This window comes from Rhipicephalus microplus, unplaced genomic scaffold (genome assembly GCF_043290135.1).
Source record: "Rhipicephalus microplus isolate Deutch F79 unplaced genomic scaffold, USDA_Rmic scaffold_15, whole genome shotgun sequence".
In the NCBI taxonomy this organism is placed as follows: Eukaryota; Metazoa; Arthropoda; class Arachnida; order Ixodida; family Ixodidae; genus Rhipicephalus; species Rhipicephalus microplus.
In genome coordinates, this window is record NW_027464588.1 from 22,656,533 (window position 1) to 22,676,508 (window position 19,976).

At 42.0% G+C, this 19,976-nt stretch overlaps 1 protein-coding gene across 1 annotated transcript; it reads left to right on the forward strand.

Annotated features, from left to right (window-relative positions):
- The first annotated feature begins 3,249 nt into the window (after nucleotides 1-3,249).
- LOC142784650 (uncharacterized) lies at nucleotides 3,250-14,942 on the forward strand. The gene is made up of 5 exons (XM_075883079.1): nucleotides 3,250-3,376; nucleotides 6,691-6,842; nucleotides 11,837-11,904; nucleotides 13,314-13,397; nucleotides 14,711-14,942. The coding sequence occupies exons 1-5, from the start codon at nucleotides 3,260-3,262 to the stop codon at nucleotides 14,845-14,847; spliced, it is 558 nt and encodes a 185-aa protein (XP_075739194.1). The 5' UTR covers nucleotides 3,250-3,259; the 3' UTR covers nucleotides 14,848-14,942.
- The last annotated feature ends 5,034 nt before the right edge of the window (nucleotides 14,943-19,976 follow it).

Consider the following 19,976-nt stretch of genomic DNA (forward strand, 5'->3'; position numbering starts at 1 on the left):
CTGCGCACAACTATCGATGGTGATAATAGGACGGTGCTCACAACACTATCGCGAAGGCTTGCCGCTGTTCAGATTTCATTGAACGGTCATAGTATACATCAGTTTACCAGCATCACCTTGGAACAGAAACTGCTTCGGACGAAGCATATGCTGCGATGCTGTAGGATGATGCTTTCGGTACACAAGCCGATGACGGTTCTTGGCCGCCGCAGGCTCTTGTGATTGTCATACGATCTGGTTTCTTGGACAGGCGGAGTCTGCAGTGGGATGCCGGAGATTGTGTAAGAGCCGGAGCGCCCGCAACACAAGCCGGCGACACTCGTTCCCAGCTCACGCGCTTACAATTGAACAACCAGGGCTTGCTTGTTTGTTACCATATGCCTTGGCTCGTGCCCTCAATGGGGGATTGGCCATGAAACCGGAGGTTTTTGTAATAGGAAAAAATAAATTTCAAATTTGTTGAAGAAAAAGTACTTATTCAGCCATCTAGGGAACGTGGGAGTGAACATTCATAAGATGACCTGGGAGTAAAATAGTTACAGAAGTGAAAATTAAAATGAATGAATGAATGGTGGTTCCCAAGAACTATAATTTTGATATCAAAAAAAAGAAAATCAAACAAGCGAATCTTGTGTCTCTCAGAAATTCAGAAACCACTATGCAGACGCCCATGTTGCTGTAGCCCAGGGAAGAAGAGCCAAAGGAAATGATGTTTTCAGAATCGAGACTATTGCTTTCACAAATGAGAGTGTTGGGTATAATTTCTAAATGTTTCTTTCTGTGGCTGGTGATTCTTCAGAATAAGTAAAAATTGATCGATGTTTTCTGGCTCATGACAGTAAAAGTAAAGAGCATTTGGTAACAGACCAGGCCTGTGTAAATAAAACTTAAGAGGCGGAACCGAGCATCGAAATTTAATGAGCACACTTCCAATTTGCGAGAGGGGCACTAATAAATATTCCAAGCAAAACAGACCCGTCACCTGCGCCCATGTCATCTTGTCAGGTCGAGTCAAGTTCCTTGAAGATGTGGCGCATACCTATGCTGGGGGATCGGCAATGAACAAGATAGTTTTCATGAAATACTTCTTTATTAACAGGTTACAGTTGTGCTATCTTCAAGAGAAAAAGAAAAATGAAACACGACGAATTCGATAGTGCAATAGTAAATAAACTGATGTGTAATGCAATATAGCGGTGTATTTGAATAAAAATTATTTTGGAAAAGTTTTGAAATCTACCGAACAATAATTTCAACACATAAACCTCTTTGAAGTTTTGTTAAACTCCTGAAATGCGTCAGCAATCTTCCCATTGCTGTGGACAAGAGACAAGGCCCCGAAATAAAGCACATTGTGAGCCTTCAAGTCTGTTCACAGGAGGTGGTAAACGCCATGCGCCTAAAGTGTGTTAGGGTAAGGCAGAGTATCTGTTGCTGGAAGTGACGTAATGTTCGGTTAACTCATTTACTCCGCAAAAAGAACACAGAGGGAAAGCTGCCAGACCAGCTCTGTGTAAATTTGAATTTAGTTGCTGAATTTGAGAACAAAGTCTAGTATTGCAACCTCCATTCTTCTAGTTTCAGATATTTTACTATTCCAATGATACTCGAAGTGCTTGAATTCAAATGTGGCCGTTAGTGGAGGTGCAGAAAATTCCTCTAACAGCAGTTTCCTTCCTAATATAGCGCCTATCAAAAATTTTGATGGCAGTATCACCTTGATAACAGGCCAAATTAAAGATGACTTTGCGAGCGCGTCTGTAATCATTTACAAATTAGCACTGATTCCCAGGAACCCTGGCCAATTGGATCAAATTGTGATGCGGGGAACTAAGTCTTTGAAAGAACTTGCAGCAAAGGAAGCAACTTATAGTGAATCCGTCACTTATACTTATAGTGATTCCGTCAAAATTACTGCCGAACTTACTGCTGCCGTTATTTTACGTAGAGCTCTATAATACGATTGCGAAAATGGCCAATCTCCTTAATAATGTAGAGAAATGCGCTTTAGCATGGTAATTTAGCTTTTAGATGCCACTTGAGCCACTTGCTCAATGGCACGAAAAAAGGTGTTGGCGAAGATGAGAAATAAATTGTATCACTTATTTGCACTATTTTTCCAGCGAGACGAGAGGCATGCAGGGAAAATTTGTTGCTACTGTCATGTCTATTGCTACTAAAGATATGAGGTCAGTGTTACTTGCGATAGGTAGAATTTCAAAATACAATCTAAATTTCATTAGGAAATGAGGAGTCGCAGTGCTGTCGGTGACTTGATTGCTACTTTGTGAAGGCTCGTCAGATGTGGGTGTCTGTTCTCCATTACGTACACGTTCATGCTTTCACCCCAAGAGGCGGAAATAACTCATAGCTTTTTAGCTGCTTATTTGTCATTCACGTGCATTGTTCTTCTTGTTTCACTCTAGTGAGTTTTGGTGCGTCCAGTGGTGATCCTAGATTGAGTTTTATATTGAAGTGAATATTACTGTGAAACTTGTACCGTAACTGGAGTGCGCGTGCTTTTTGTTCAATACTACGCTTTGTTTCGCTGCTGCTTTCTACATCTGATGGGGCTTTCCTACATCACCTAATTTGCTTGTAGTGTTGGCTGGTATATATTCAAGGTAATTTGAGGCTAGTAATTTTATTAGAACATTTTTTACTCTGCAAAAAGCTGTTAGCAGTGTGAATACAACATATACAGGTTCCTGAGAGGAATTGCTTCGGGGCAGTAAAAAAAAACGCAGCTGTAAAAAACCCATTCAATTCTCACGGCCAACTAGCTTGATGTCAAGCATGCTAAACAAAAGTAACAAAACATGAGAATGCCGTTACCCTCTGCCATCGTTTATAACAGTATAATTAAGCTCTCCTTCTTTGCTTCACGCACATAATTGTGTTTCAAACTTTTTTGAGCCTAATGAGTTTAGACCTCATGAGCAGTTAGGTACAACAGCTGCAATAAAGAGAACGCAGATCAACGTGTGACGTGTGTAGCTTCCAATAAAAATGTACTAATTAAAGGAAACTTAATATGAAAGTATGTTGAAATAATATTGCCAAAGTTAGAGATAGGATTCTCGCTCCATTTTAAGAGAAGAAACATGTCTGCCATCAAATGGAAAAGTGATGCCTGTATCTGCAAATTTCAGTACTCATTACATTTCATGGAATTGGTAAATTTTAAGAATATGTATATATAAGATCAGGCCCTTTGACCGGCAGTTCATCTCGCGAAAAGTGCCGACATCGACTCACTATGCACTCTCTGCACTTGTCGCTCGCGGTAGCCATTGCTTGTGTTGCATTCGTCGTTACGCCTGCCTCGTCGAAGGCACCGCACAAGCTTGAACGAAACGTTACCGATACGTTCGAGGTGAGTTACATTTCAGAAAATGTACATTTTTTTCTTTCTTACAGCAGCATCATGTTTGTCTCGGTGAATGTAGAGATATGCCCGCCAGCCCCTACAAAGCTTTTTTTCTAGTGTATGGGTGTAGATATTTATACTGACAGCGTAACTGTGTTTATATGGCATAGCCATCCTAGACTATTTCAGTGTAGCGTCAAGGTAAAGTGCCGGGGTAATTGCTGTAAAGTTGTTAAAAGCGAGTCACCCAAGGTACACATTGTACTTACGGTTTCTATAAGACCTCATTCTATACCCGTTAATATATTTTCGTTTTTTATCTGAGATCTTTACATCGTTAGAAAAACCAATATAGAACTTTTGATGGTTTTTCAGTTGGTTGAGTGTACACCATATTTTTATTTGGGATAATTGAGGGTGTCAGCTTAATGAGAAAGAGCCAAAGTTGCTGAAAAGACATCTCCTATATCACTTTGTAGCAAAACTGTAATTTGGGCTGCTTTGTAAAACTTGATTTGTGTGACTATGTCATAGTCTTATATCTATAGTCCTTGTTTGGCACTCCACTAAACCTTTTGCCTTCAATATAAAACCTAGAGCTTCTTTTGAGCAAGTGTTACTGCCAAGCATGTTGCTCGTTATGATGAACACAGAGACTGTAACACAATTTGCGTGCTGACGAGCCTGCAACTAATTACTAGTAATGTTATTGTTTGGCACTCGAATATGAAACAATTTTTTCTGAAAACTTTTACTTTGTGTTATACACCATAGTTGACCTTCTTGACAGCCATGGGGCAGCAAGCACAACACACAAACGATGCGCGCGAGTCCTAATTCGAGAACTCTTTTATCCCTGGCTTGATTTCGTGGTAGCGCACAAGAGTCGCTTTGGGCTCCCACTCTTTTTGGACCTCTGTTCGAAAACTCCTATCGCAGGTTTGCTATGAAGCGCGTCTATAGCAGCGTGCTATTACAAATCGCCTAAGAAGTGGATTTTTTTAGGCTCTTCAGGCAAAGCAAAAGTGGAGGGACGCCTGAACTTTTCTTGACAACTAGAACTTGATGGCCCAGTCGGGCCCCCTTGGCATGTTATTCTAATTTGGTAGCCTGGCCTCAGTTCCCATTTGAAACCTCAACCACGGCTCAAGAAAAAGAATGTCTGTGCGAATAACGTTGACTTTTTATAGCTATCTTTGAAAATCTACCGGAACTAAAGCTGGGAAGTGCCACGTATACCATAGACTTTTTTTTCTTTTCTAAATCATCGAATGACGCACTACAAGTCCTCATGATAACATGCTAAACAATTTAGCAGCGCACTATGTTGATGCAATTGCTGATGATGAGCAATAAATATGTCGTAGTGGTTTGTAATGAAGGGCCTTCAATTTCCTCTCTTAATGTAAAATTCATGTGTGTTTACAACTGATGCAATTCTACGTTTCTGCCTAGCAACATTGCATGCGTTAACGAGACTCCTCGCATAATGAGGCATTCCCATAGGAATTTTTTCAAAGCAATTCCAAGCAATTGCGTGGCTCTTTCGTGAAACTTCTGAATGTAATGCATGCCTAAGTTCAATTACTGCACTAAAAAAAGCTAAAAAAGAGTTCATATAAATGTTTCAAAATTGCGCTCACTGGCAACGGTTACATCTCCCTCACAACCAACTACACCCATGCCGGAACTTCTGCGAAGCGACTTGTTTAATGCTACCATGGTGAAACAATTCAGCATTGCTTTGTTTTATCTTTATTTTATGCATTGGGAAGTACAGGGGTGACGTGCACACAACACAATCATATTTTAGAACTATTCTTTTTCAGTTCAAGGGCGCTTCGGAGCTTTCAGGCATCAACCTCCTTGCACTAAATACACTAGCATATATAGCAGCCGGTGGATACGGTAGCACAATTCTTTGTCTTTAGACAAAGAAGTTTCTCAATCCTGATATAACTGGCATCCGGAGACGGTGCCATGGACACAAGTAATGCCAAAAAGTCAGTAATTTTGATGAGTCTCTCGTGAAGGCATAGGCACTGTTAGCTAAATAGATGACTGGATATAAAATTTCTATTAATGTTTGTTACAAGCTGCAACGCTAGCGTCACCGGCGCAAAGACGAAGGCGGGAATGACAGCTGGTTAGCTCGTTCCGTATGCAAGCAGAGCAGTGAAGAGATCATAGACGTGTGTGGCACAACAAAACAATAGATTTATTATACTAGTATGCGACATAACAAATGCAATACTAAAAACAACTATAAACACGCAGATAAAGAAAACAAATGAGCTTACAAGCCAGGTGTATTAACTGATACTAAATAACACACAATGAAAGAAAAAAGCTTTTGAATAAGTGAACAGTTGATTCATTCACACCACTTAGACGCCTACCTCACTCTACGTTGACGCCCACCATAGACGCCCACCTCTACGTCGCTTTGTACTAAACACTCCTCAAATAAGTAAAAGTAAACACTTCTCAAATTATAAATGAGTAAACACTTCTGAAATATTAAAATGCCGTAGCACTTTTTATTCGCTTCAGTCATGTCCCATAAGTATGCGAAACATCACAAAATGTAGATATAATTGAGGATCACGCGCTAATAATGCTACAGGTAGTCCACACATTTGTGTGTGGTGCATTTTAGTTACACCAAAGTCTTTTCGAAATTATATATTCTATTGGAAATTGGCGTAAATGCAGCGTTTGTGCGATTACTTTTGCTATTTTTATCAGCATGTGCTTCGCATAGCGGCAAAATACGCCCATTTCATTGCAGCTACAAAGGTGCCAAACCAAATCCTTTTTCTCCATTTTACTGTACTTAACGTAAATATATACGCCTATACAAGTTAGGGTGTCACATTTTCAAGTGTATTTTGACTGACTTTGACGTTTGAAAAATAAATAAGACTTTGACGTTTGGAAAATAAATAAGAAACAGTAACAAAAGTCAAGAAATTCCGAAATCATCACGGATACTTCATGAACAGCCAAAAAAAAAACGAGGCATTTTTACATTTTTCAACAAGATGGCCAGTGAATAGGCAGACATTGTTGAAATCAAAATGATTGATGGCGTAATTGACAGTGCAGGTGCAACTTTGGTAGTTTTATTAATCTCTTTAATTCTGCTTCTTTCCTCTCACCGTCAAACCAGTAAATCTAGTGTTGTGTTAACCATTTAATTATACAAAAATGCACCTGTTCTACACCAAGAGGCACAATTCTTATAGGACTTTTTCATTGTTATTCGTTGAATGCAGATGAATCACATTCACCCTGCTTTTTCGTTGTTTATTCTGCAGCTATTCGACAAGTTTCCTTATGTTGTACTTGTGTATAGTTCAGGCAAAGACCCTGAATTTCAATGCCTGACCAACAAGCGAACTGAGTTGGATATGCAAGCAAAAAAAGCCACGTACGTTTGGATGTTCAAGGGTGGAAACGGCCGTACTAGGTAAATGGTTCATCATTTCAAGATCAAAGTGCTTACCAGATATATTGAAATAGTATTATTCGTGTGCAAAAAAATTACACTTCGGAAAGACAAGACTAAAGACATTCACGCCTGATGTGGTTCTCCCACCAGAAATAACAACAGTTCGCACACAGACAATGACAACAAAAACCGGAAGCAACTGAAACACTTGCATAAAAGAAATAGTATTTCACGTGCAACTTTGAACACTTGTAAAATATAAAATAAAATTCTTCAAGTGAATACACATAATCACACGTATCATAAATGACACAAATAACATTAAACGCAAGTAGCAGGCAGTATGCACCTAATGAATTACAAAAAAACTATGAAAGAAGTAGTTGAAATACTTAGGGCCTTATTATTTTTTCTGTTTGTGATTTTTTAAAATTTCTGCTATACTTTTGTTGTTGTTGCTCAAGAGTGTTGTAATCTGTTAGCGTTCGTTTGGACTGTCTTGATGGATTTTTGGCTTTTCTCTGTAAAAAATAGTAATTGCAAATTAGATTGCGTAGTGCTTCCCCAAACTGATAGGCAGCAATAAAGGTATGGTCGCACATTCCACATATAAGGTGAAGAATCTATAATCGGAACAGGAGCTGATGTAAGACAAAGCCGTGTACTTTTAATTTTCTCTGTGCTTTTCAACTGCACTGCTAGATGACGGAAGCCTAATGTGAAACCAGTGAGCTTAAAAATGCTTGGCTTACAAGTTTTCTGCGTTCGAGAGCCCTCTTATACTATTTCTAAACGTTGGGAATACAAGCTGCAATATATTAATTTGTCACTGATTCTGCTGCAGTCTTTCTTTTCACCAATGAGCTTGAAGAGTAGTTATCACGATCATCATCAGCCTGATTACGCGCACTGCAGGGCAAAGGCCACTGGCATCGTCCACAAGTAAGGTGGTCGTGTACTTACTGCTACCACGTTATACCTGCGAACACTTTAATCTCATCAGGCCATATAGTTTTTTCTATCTCCCCCTCGAGCGTTTGCTTTCTTTGGGAATACAGTCAATTACCCTTAATGGCCAGTGGTTATCCTGCCTACGCGCTACGTGCCCGGCGCATGTCCGTTTCTTTTTCTTGACTTCTATTATGATATCCTTAACCCCGGTTTGTTCCCAGACTCAATCTGCTCTGTTCTTGTCTCGTAAGGTTACACCTATCATTCTTCTTTCAATCGCTCGCTTTGCCACCCTCAATTTAAACGGAATGCTCTTTGGAAGCCTACAGGTTTCTGCACTGTAAGTACCGGCAAGATGCAGCTGTTATATACCTTCCACTTAAGGATTAGTGGTAGGTTACCATTCATGATTTGAATACTCTTGCTGAGCGCGATCCGCCCTATTCTTATTCTTTTAGTTATTTCACTCTGATGATTCGGTTCCATGGGTACTACCTGTCCCAAGTATACATGTTTCTTTACAACCTTCAATGTCTTTTCACCTACCTCTAAGCACTGTTTTCTGCCGAGACTGTTGTACAATACTTTAGATTTACGCATATTAATTTTCAGACCAGGCCTTCTGCTTTCCGTGTCAAGTTCTGTAATCATGAGCTGTAATTCGTGCCCTGAGTCGCTCATCAAGGCAATTTCATCAGCAAATTGCAGGTTACTAAGAGACTCCCCACTAACTCTTATTCCGAACCATTCGCAATCTAGGGCCCTGAAAACATCCTGTAAGCACTCGGCGGATAGCATTAGAGAGATAGTGTCTTCCTGCCTTACGCCATTCTTTATTGGGATTGTGTTGCTTCGTTTATGAAGAACTATGGTGACTGTGGGTCAGCTGTACATTTCTTTATTATGTTTACATAGGGTTCGTCGATGCCCTGATTCCGTATTGCCCGCATTATTGCTGATGTCTCGACCACTCTGTAAGAGACACCCTGGTCTCGACTGAGTCAAATGTGGTTTAGTAATCTATGAAGGTTATGTATATAGGTTGGTTGTATTCCATGCATACCACCAACACCTGATTGATAGTGTGATTATGCTCTATTGTACAGTATACTGTGTGAAATCCTGCTTGGTCATTTGGTTGATTAAACTGTCATCTCGCTATATTTTTGTAAATAGTTTGTAGAGAACAGACAGTAGGCTGATCGGCTTGTAATTTTCAGTGATCGACGTTTTCTTTCTTATAGTTAAGATGATATTTGCGTTCTTCCAAGCTTCTTGTACATTTTTCGTGAAGAGACGCTTTCTTTATGAAGTGGCCTGTTTACTAACACAATATTTCCGCCATTTTTTGGCAGGTCCGTATTTACCCTATCCTGACCAGCGGATTTGCCTCTTTGCATTCCTTCTAGAGATTTCATTACTTCCCTCTTCGTGACGGGCAGGATGTGAAATTTGAGTGTGCTAAATCTGCTTCATACCTTATCATCCTGTTTGTTTGGGCTTCTGTACCACTCACTGTAAAACTCCTCCACCACCTCGACTATCCTATCGAAGTTGGTTATGGCATTGCCTTCCTTGTTCCCTAACGCATACATTCCGTTTTTGCCTATGCACACATTTGCATTTACAGCTTTTAGGCTTCTGCCGCTCTTTACGGCCTGCTCGATTCCGTCCAAGTTATGCCTCGTGAGGTCGGCTACCTTACGCCTATTGATAAACTTCGAAAGCTCCACTAGCTCTATTTTGTCGGTTGCAATTCAGGCTTGCATGATGTGTCGCCTCTTAACGCATTTTTCATTCTTCTGAGACAGTTTGCCAGTGTCCTGTTTAGTGACTGCCCTCAAAATTCTATAGCCCACTCTTTCATGATACTACTAAGATTATCGTTCATTCTGTCCATGCTAACAACGTATACGGCTGCGAATATATTCTAAAGCCATACTTTATTTCCTGTACGTTCACTCTCTTCACTGGCTCAATAATTGACTTCTTGCGTATTAGTTTATGCATTTGTTGTTCTAAATCTATGTGGATTCTGGCTTTCACCATTTTATGGTCACTGCATCGGATCTCGCCGACTATTTCTACATACTGTACAACGCCTGGATGTGCACACACAATGAAGTGTATTGCATTTTTAGTTTTGCCATCAGGAATCTGCCACGTCCGCTTAGGGCTAGCCTGTTTTCTGTCGAATGTATTCAAGATCCGTAAATGATTACGTTCTGCGAGCTCTGCTGATTGCTCCCACCCGGCATTTCTCAATCCGAGGCCATATTCCCCCACTGCACAGTTCCCGGCTGGTTTCTTGCCTACTTAGGCATCAACGTCCCCCATCAGAATAGTATACTGTGTCTTTACTTTCCCCCACTGCACAGTTCCCGGCTGGTTTCTTGCCTACTTAGGCATCAACGTCCCCCATCAGAATAGTATACTGTGTCTTTACTTTATCAACTGTGGACTATACGTTTTCATATGAGCGTTTAACAAAATGATCATCATGGCTCTATGTAAGTGCGTAGGCTTGTACCACCCTTATTTTCTATCTTTTGTTAACCTAATTGATACTTGCCACCCCCTCACTGATGCTAATGTAGTCCTCTATGTTGCCTACGATATTCTTGTGTATAAGAAACCCCACATCTATATAGTTTTCTTTTTTAAACTAATCAACGGTAGCATAGGACGTGTCCGTTCTTAAGTGCAGTATATGCTTCGCGTATACTTTAACTTCGCTGAGCCCTATTGTATCCCATTAAACCCTCTTATATTCCTCGAATAGCACAGCCAGATCATTCTCACTAGATAAAGTTCTAACATTAAACGTAGGCCAAGTTCTAATTCTATTTGTGACCTGTTCGGACCCATACATTCTTAGCGTCCCCCACTGCGTCGCAGATCTGACCACTGCCTTGGACAGTTGCTTCACAGCCGCTGGGTACTGAGGGCTGAGGTTTTATTTGTGCGTTCATATAGCAGCCAAGTATTGAAGGGTGGCCAATCCTGCTTCGGTGGGGGAATGCGTTACTGGCAGTATTTAGATCATACCCCCGATATTTTTCTCTTGTTATTTTTTCAACAACTCCCTAATCACGCGTTTTAAGTAAATATACAATTGAAAATGATCCGGAATTGACATTAGCATCATATATATTTTTTCATCGCTTCCTTTGCTAATGTGCTATATCTAAGTAGGGGGTTCTGTTTCCCTCTTTTAGCACTGTAGAATACCACCTGACCACCTATCAGCTCTCAACTTCACATTTCTACATACTGTACAACGCCTGGATGTCGCAGATCCTAGTAGCTACTCGTAGCTCGCCTGGCCTTGTCCTAACTGCTTTAAACTCCTTATGTGTTTAATAAAAAACAACAGAGTGCGGTCTTGAACTTCTGACTTTGCAAGCTTAGGCCAGCTTTTTGCTCTGGTTTATCCTCCATCGCATGCATTTATTCTGCCGTAATTTATTTCTGTCTTGCTTACTTTTGATATTGTTGGCTTTAAAATTTTAATACCGCCAAAACGCTGCTGATATGAGTTGTAGCATTGCCGCTGTGACATTTTGTGCCAACTGACGGGTTGCGCGCTCCTTTCTCAAGCAGTAATCGGCTACTTCTCTGTGATTGTTGCGTTGAGTGTTACCTCGAGGACGGTTCCATCGCGTGAAAAATAAACGCAAAAGTTTTACACTGCAATAGAATCCACTGGTGCACCCTTAACGCTGTATCATACTGCATTGACATTTTGGAGTAGTATTTAAAGCTTAGGTAAGCAGATATAGTAGTCGACAGTGATCCTCAGTTGGGAGTCAGATTTACGTACTAGTAATTACATCTACGGCTGGCTAATGAATAATAGAAGAGTTTAGAGAGCGTCTAAAGAGAAAAAAAACTTCGTACAAAAGTAACGATGTGTTTGCATCACTCACCGCATAGCGGCAGCTTGAATTGATAGACCCCCGACGCTTGCCTTTTTATGCCAAGCAAATGACTATCACATCAAAAAACATACACAACGATAAGTACAAGCGACAGTATGGGCAACTTCACTTTTGTTCCAGAAAAAATGTTGCTCTGCATTTATCTGCTGGAGATGCACCGGACAGGGTTGTCTTCACCTTAGACGATGGTGAGTTGAGACACGTACCTGTAGCTAATATTGGCTTAAGCCCTACTCTTCTATTAAACCATTGCAGATATGGAAACTTTTGTGACATTGTGAGTCATTTTTGACGGAGATACGTCAGCAATAGCATTACATTACATCAAATCATGCAGTGCTTGGCTCTGGATTTCGTGATGTAATCAAAAGCACTGCTACGTGGCTACACGTCTGGCTGATATTCGAGCTTATTCAGTGTTGTCAAATATTTCAAAATTAAATCTGACATTCAGGCGGGGTAGCGCAGAAGCGTTTGAAAATGGCCGGAACAGATGCCTTAGAAAGCCTTCCAAATCGTATTTTGCGCATCCCAAAGTTGAAGCATGCGTAAAAAATTCGGCAGATCCCTCGTACCTGGGGATCAACCTTATGCGAAGCATTTGTAAAGAAGGTAACCGTGTTGCAATTTTTTTAATGAGCGACACGTAATGAAATGATGCCAAATATATGTACAAATGTTGCAAGCACAGACATTAGTTGAAGAGTTGCAGATGTTCATATAACCAGTTGTTTGAACTTGCACAAAGATGCCAACTGTAACACGCGTATTATCAACGCCAGAAACTGATATGAAGCGCTGATGCTTGCGAGAATGCTGGCCCTGGATGCTGCCACATAAATCAACTTCAGCTCATGACAACTAACCATATTGACGTTAACCTGACGTGACGGCTCTATCAAAAGGGTACATATGTAATGTTTATTAAGTTGGGTAGGCAGCACTGCAAGTACTATTGACGTTTCACAAAGATTAACGTCTATTTGAAAAGCAGTTCCGATACTTGGCGTAGCTCTGTGGTACAATGCTTCAAAGCCACGCAAAATGCTTGAGTTAGACTTCAGCTGGGACCCTGACATTTATTCTGTGCATTCGTAGGGTGGACGCTACCGATGTTGGGTATTGCTTAACGCTCGCACGTTCAAATTGCCCATGTGTTGTCATTCTTGGGTATATACTAAGTGTCAATCACCTGTGGCAGATACCCGCCTACCAGCTTCACATACCCGACCATGGGTATGTGCCATTGTCTGGCGGGAAGTGTATGACGACGTACGCGATGGGATTGTGACATTATTCACGTCTTGATCAGCGCTTCACATTCGTCAAACAATCTCACACTCCCATGCTAATTTTGTTCACGCCACGTTAAGGGGCCGACCACGAGAGCACCCAAACGTAAGCGGCTAGATAGATAGATAGATAGATAGATAGATAGATAGATAGATAGTTAGAGATAGATAGATAGATAGATAGATATAATCAGAGTCGCCGAAGTTTGCTAAAAAATGCTTTGCATTTAAAATAATTTCTACAATATGACACTCTAGTCGTTTAACGTAACAAGATTACTGATGTTTTAATGCGTGTTTTGCAGACACCGAAAATACCAAGGTTGCCCACTTTGTGTACACGGACTATAAAGACTGCGTCATTGTGGAGATTCCCTACGACGGAGATCGTAAGAGATATTGCATCGCACTTTGACACCCATACAATGTTTTCTAACAGATTTTGTTCCTTAGCATTGTGGTCTTATACTAAATGCTTGACAGTTCATGTGATGCTCTCGTCTGTTACCCCGTGATAGGGAGAGGTATTGAGCTGAACAACATCTAGAAATATGTTCTAATATCGAGAATATCTGTAACATATGCAAAGTGCTTTTCAGGATGCGTCTCAATGTTGGTGCAATAGCATGGATAGGAAAAGTTGTTGCTTCAGACAGACGTCCTCATTGAAAATGCTGAGGGGTACCCATGTGACCTGAGTGTCATGGCTTGGTGCATCCTGTGGACCATGCTCGCATAAGTGCTAAAGAAATTAGCGACAGTGATTCACCAGAACCACTCCACGCTATCATGAGTGCTACCGCCAATTTTGGCCAGGGTAGGAGATTCAATCACACTTTATATAGGCTCATGCGCGTGAAAGTTGACTGTTGGAAAAGATGCAGCGATAGGCTAACAGCTGCTGCTTCAACGTGGCACAAAAGACGTCATCGATGAACGGTGTCCATCGAGCTCTGGTTGGCTGATCTCGATTCTGGTTTCTTCAGCACTGAAGCCCGATTACATTGGCAATGAATTATTAAACATTTATTGGCACATACTGACGCTAAAGTGGTGATCGAAGCTTACTGAAAGAATAACAAATAAAATCAGGGGATGTCCTGAAATAAGGCGCATTAGTGTATTTTTTTAGGCAAACGATTAAGAAATACAGGTTTTGCGACCTACTGTGCTATACGAATCTGGGTCTATGCAACGTTCAAACTTCGTTACTAATAAGTCAGTGGCACATTGCCCAGATTTGACAATAACTAAATGCTCTTGTTATCGTGTGTTAATAAGTTGTAAATAAACAAATGCCGAAACCATATCTCTAGTAGGCAGACATGACATGACGGCATTTATTGCTGAACAACGTACATGCAAGAACTAAGTGTTTTGCTATGTACCTATGTGTAGCCTTGTGCTTGCTGCCAAATATGCGATGTTCACTTCTATGCAAAAGAACAGAAGCAGCCGGCGTCACGCATTGGTACCGAAGTCTCGTTATATACATTTATTATTAAAAGAATAACAGATATAAAATTGTTGGCGAATGAAGGTTTCTTTTTTAATATTCCTCTCTTTGACATCCTCCGGGTTAAAAGTTGTATATCAAATAAATAAATAAATAAATAAATGAATATCAACTTCTTTTAATGAGTTTTTGTGGCTGATCAATTCATTTACTGTTTTCACTTGTTTGTGCTGCATTTTTTAACAGAATGTCAGCTCTGGGTTTCTAAGGAAGTAGAAGATGACGTCCCCCAGCACTGCTTAGACCATCTCGAGGATATATGCGACGTCTCTGAGGAAGAGTACTCAAAAGAGCTCTGCCAAAATCAAGTAGACGACATCTGAAAAAACAATATCCGTAAGAAAGGCACTTATGCACAGTGTTGAAGTTGCTCAAAAATACTCTTGACGAATAAAAGTTGCAGATATTTCTGATCAAAGTAGACGTCTGTTCTTGCGAAAGGGGAGAAGATCAGTCCCGAATATTTGTTGCTCACTTTGAAAATAACCTGTCTTTTTGTTTTGAAATTTGCTTCTTTTGTTTATTGATACTGTCAGCGATTCTTTCTTACAGAATAGGTCAAAGGCAGCTTTTCTGCAATCAGTCGAAAATGCGAACAATACAACATAACATCCGATTGAACTCAATATAAAACAAAATATATGAGAAAGAAATCTCTGTGAGGCAGATTTCGTCTTGAGAGAATTATTCTTACATGAAAAAAAATATCATGGTTGTTTGATATACAGAGTTCAAGAAACAAAAATTCATACACACACACACAACGAATGATCTCACACGCACACGTTCTCTCTTCTTCTCTCTCTCTCACAAACACACACACACACACGCACATACACATGCTCACATAAGATGTGTGCCCAACATATGTGTAGTAGCGTACACGTTTCAATGTAGAGTTTCCTAATATATGCGTTCCCCATTGGTGCTTTGTCGCACTGGTGTTGGTGTTCATTTCTATTTTGGATGATTCATTGGAAATAAACTTGCGAGGATTGGTATTTCTTTGTGGGTGCTAGAATCACCTTGTTTGATTTTTCGTAACATTTTATTTTGTTGCACTGTTCACTAGTAACTTTTACATGTATTTAATGTGTTCATTGAAAGAAGAAAGTTATTGGCCTAACTGGAGCAGTTGCATTAGGCTTACGTGGGAAGCTTCGCAAAGAGAGTCTTTTATAGACAAAATCTTACGTCAAACACTGTGCTAGAAAGAATCTTTCGATTAAGTAGTAATCTCTCGTCTATCATTTAACGCGGATATATAAAGACCTTCAACTATGCTGGAATATTTTAGCGTTGACTCAATGTATTTTTGCGACTGGGGTTTGCGGGCACCGGAGATCCGGCCTGATGATGCCTAGGCAGGAGGAGATTCAACTTAGTAGAGACGGTTTATTTACATTATTTACATGGAATGAGCTCTCTGGGCCGAAGCTCTACAATGAGAAGCTCTTCATTGAAAGGCCTTTCATAGCACAAACACTTGAACAAGTACACAGCGGCCCATGAGGTTTGTTTTCAAACAGTCTTGTTTCCCCAGATCCATAGATCAGGGAATGGGTCCATACAACACTGTCCAATAAAAAGTGCCGCAACGCACACGAGGATCATTATTCCGACGCCGCCCCCAACATACACACATACACGAACCAAACACGTGTATGGTCCCGGCGATGCCGCCTCCTCCAGCGAATCTCGCTTCCAGCGAGTGGAGTGAAACGTGTTTGTCATATCGCTGCTCGGGCCGACCACCTATGCTTTGTCGAACGGCAGTCGCGGCTAGGCGCCTCCGAAGGGTCATACCTGAATATGTGGTGCCGATGTGAGCATCGGTGGCTCATCAGTCAGAGACGCACAGCGCGGTGGTCTGAAGTCAATCTTCGGCGGAAACTCGGCATTGTGGCTTTTCCTGGGGCACGAAGGCGCTGCGTGTTGCATTGCTGCGCCGGCCTAAACAATAGCAGTGCTCCATCGAGTCAATTGAACCACGCATCGCCCAGTACATGGAAACAGCAAGGCATCTTCGTGCTTCTGTTCATCTCCACTAAGTGAGGTGGCAACGTTTTTTTGTTTTCGTTGTGGTGGCCGCTGCAAAAGGGTGGCCCACCGAACGCACCACTGTGTAGAGACGTGCACACAAAAATAACATGTGAGACGGCATTGCACTGCATGTTGTGAGATGTCTCGTATTCAAGCTAGCCATGTTCTGATATCTGGCTAATTTCTATTTTGTTGCCGGCGTTTCTATCGCCTCACTTCAATGAATGAACAGGGATGACTGATCAGTAACCACTGCATACGTGGTTTATAGTGCCCGTGAATGCCTATTTTGGCATTAATGCCTGACGGTATAAAGTCCCTGTATTTGCCTGTTTTCATGTTTGGTGCCTATATGAACACTATGGAGCCTCTAATATTGCTTTCTAGTTCACTGTGAGACCATTGTTCATGTTACTGGGCAACACTGATTCTTCGGAAGTTGTTCAGTTTCAACCAAGTTCACTGCTTCCACCAACTTTCGCAAAACAGCCGCTAGTATCAGCGGAGACGCACCGACGTGAAAAAAAGACACAGAACAAACTGTGGTAAAAATACTCACACAATGTTTATTTTGCTCCTGGATTCCGCAGGAAACTTTTCACCGATATTTGGGCAGCATATAGTACCACTCAAAGTATTCTTCTGGGTGCAGGCCGAAGTTGTTCAAGCAGATGCCTTCACCGCCTTCATGGTCGCCTCCGTCATACATTTATGTCGAATCAATGTCATCACTGTGGGGTGGAGACACATCCCTCTCTTTCTCGCTAAAGTCATCCTCGCATTCACTAAAAGCCCCACCGTGAAACACACGTGGTGTAAACGTGGCCATGCTTCTCAGTGAACCGCGCGCATAGAGTTACGCTCTAGGCGCCATGCTGAACATGGCGCTGCACCCTAGTGTACAAAAAACGTAAACATCAACACACAAAGCTTACTTTTAAATGCGAAGCATTTTTTAGCGAACTTCAGCGACATAGAGCGTATCTATCTATCTATCTATCTATCTATCTATCTATCTATCTATCTATCTATCTATCTATCTATCTATCTATCTATCTATCTATCTATCTATCTATCTATCTATCTATCTATCTATCTATCTATCTATCTATCTATCTATCTATCTATCTATCTATCTATCTATCTATCTATCTATCTATCTATCTATCTATCTATCTATCTATCTATCTATCTATCTATTTATCTATCTATCTATCTATCTATCTATCTGGCACCTAAGAATTTTAGCTCTCCTGGCCATTTGGATAATGGTATCAATAGCAAACTTGGTATGGCACAACATGACTATATGACGAGAGAGAGAAGAAACTTTATTCAAGTGTCCCTGCTGGGGTCAAAGGTGGCCGGGGGCCGGGAGACGGGCCCCTCTGTAACCCCCTTTCTCAGGCGGCGGCCAGGCTTTATTTCCTGGCGGCGTCTTCAGCCAGCCGGACAGCCCAGAGCTGGTCCTCCGGGCACGTTCTGAGCAGCAAAGCCTCCCACTGCTCGGCCATGGTGATTGTGAATGTAGGGTTCGTGCTGTGTTTAACTGAGTGAGTAGCTTCGGGGCAGGCCCATATAATATGGTCGAGCTCAGCGTTAGGTGCACCGCGCGTTTTGCATTGTGGTGTGTGAATAGCGGAATAAATACGGCTGTACAGTGACGGACAGGGGAAAGTGCGTGTCTGTAATAGACGCCAGGTAGTGGACTGCTGCTTACCAAGGCACTTGTCTGGTGGTGGGTATTTAAGTCTGGCCTACGGTAATACATTAAGATTTCTCCAAAAGTAACCATTCTGTCCCTTGCATTGTCGCGAAACGAGGAGACCATCATCTCTCACTCAGACGCGTCAGGTCGCGAGGGGTGGTACTGTGTTGGATGACGCGCCCGGTGGACGAGAGCTCGGGCGGCGTCATGAGCGTGTTGGTTCCCCGCGAGCCCCGAGTGGTCCGGAGTACAGATGATCTCAACGCGGCGACGACGTAACGGAGGTGTACTTGTGAGAATTCGGAGTGCTGGTTGGGAGATCAGACCTTTGGTAAAGTAGCGGATGACAGTCTTGGAGTCGCTGATGATGCAAGATGTTTGGGTTGAAGCGTAGGCGAGAGCGGTGGCTGCTTCTTCGCCTTGTTCGGGTTTGTTTGCGAGAATGGTGCCAGTTGCGGTAATTATGTACTGCGGCCCGGTGGCTACAGCGAGGGCCACGGCCCGATGCGTAGGATATTTCACTGCGTCTACATACGCCACGTACGTGGCTTTCGCGTAACGCTTGCCTAGTTGCTTAGCGCGGTCTACTCATCTTTCCACGTTATATTCAGGGTGCATATTGCGTGGTATGGGGGGGAATCATGAAAGTGTCGCGAATGTTCGAAGGAATTCGGAGTTTCTGGCCAAACTGGGAGACGTAAGGTATGCCGAGTGCGCACATGATATGACGTTCTGTAGGAGTTTGGCCTAATCGTTTGTAGTGCGATATACGTTGGGCTTCAATGAATTCGTCTATAGTATTGTGAAGTCCTAGGTCATTGAGTTTCGCATTGGGCGTAGACATGGGAAGATGCAGCGCGCACTTGTAGCAGCGCCTGATCAATATGTTTAGTTTTTTCTTCTTGGTGAGCGTAAGTTTCATAAATGGAGCAACGTCAAGGATTCTTCTTATGGAGAAGATGGTCACCAGTCGTATGAGATTGGCCTCTTTCATGCCATGCTGTTTATTGGCGATGCGGGAGATGAGCCTAGTAGTCTGATAGACATGATGGTGTAGTAGTTGCATTGTTTCCGAATTGCCACCGTTCTGCTGAATGCGGAAGCCCAATACGCGAATGGTAGAGACTGTTCGTATAGGGTGATGTTGCACATGCAGATTTATCGTGGGAAGGTCTCTGTTGTAGGGAGATCAAGGTTCATAGACGAGTAACTCTGACTTTTGGGGCGAGCAGGACAATCCTCGTTGTTCAGTGTAAGTTGTGATTCTATTAATCGCTAATTGAAGTGCATCTTGTATCTCTCCGTCACTACCTCTGGCAATCCACAAGGTGACATCGTTCGCGTATATGCTGTGGTGGAGTTGGGGATATCTTCTAGAAGTGGCGGAAGGTGAAGCATGGTCAGGTTGAAAAGAAATGGAGAGAGAACCGACCCCTGTGGTGTCCCTTTTCCACCGAGAGTGATGGAAGGTGCAGGCAAATCGTTGACCGAGAGAGTGGCTGTCCTGTCCGTTAAAAAGTTGCGGATGTAGCGGTAGGTACGGGCGCCTACGTTGAGCATGGCGAGGGTGGCAAGGATGGATGAATGTAGCACATTGTCAAATGCCTTCGTAAGGTCTAGCCCCAGAATAGCACGTGTCCCATACCAAGAGCCGTCTTCACCGTCGATAATATGACTCTTCAGTTGAAGCATCACGTCTTG

Excerpts from the sequence above, each read along its gene's own strand:
- LOC142784650 (XM_075883079.1), top strand. The coding sequence starts at position 3,260 with ATGCACTCTCTGCACTTGTCGCTCGCGGTAGCCATTGCTTGTGTTGCA. Across the intron at positions 6,843-11,836 it reads GGTGGAAACGGCCGTACTAG|AAAAAATGTTGCTCTGCATT; the intron begins GTAAATGGTTCA and ends CTTTTGTTCCAG. Across the intron at positions 11,905-13,313 it reads TGTCTTCACCTTAGACGATG|ACACCGAAAATACCAAGGTT; the intron begins GTGAGTTGAGAC and ends CGTGTTTTGCAG.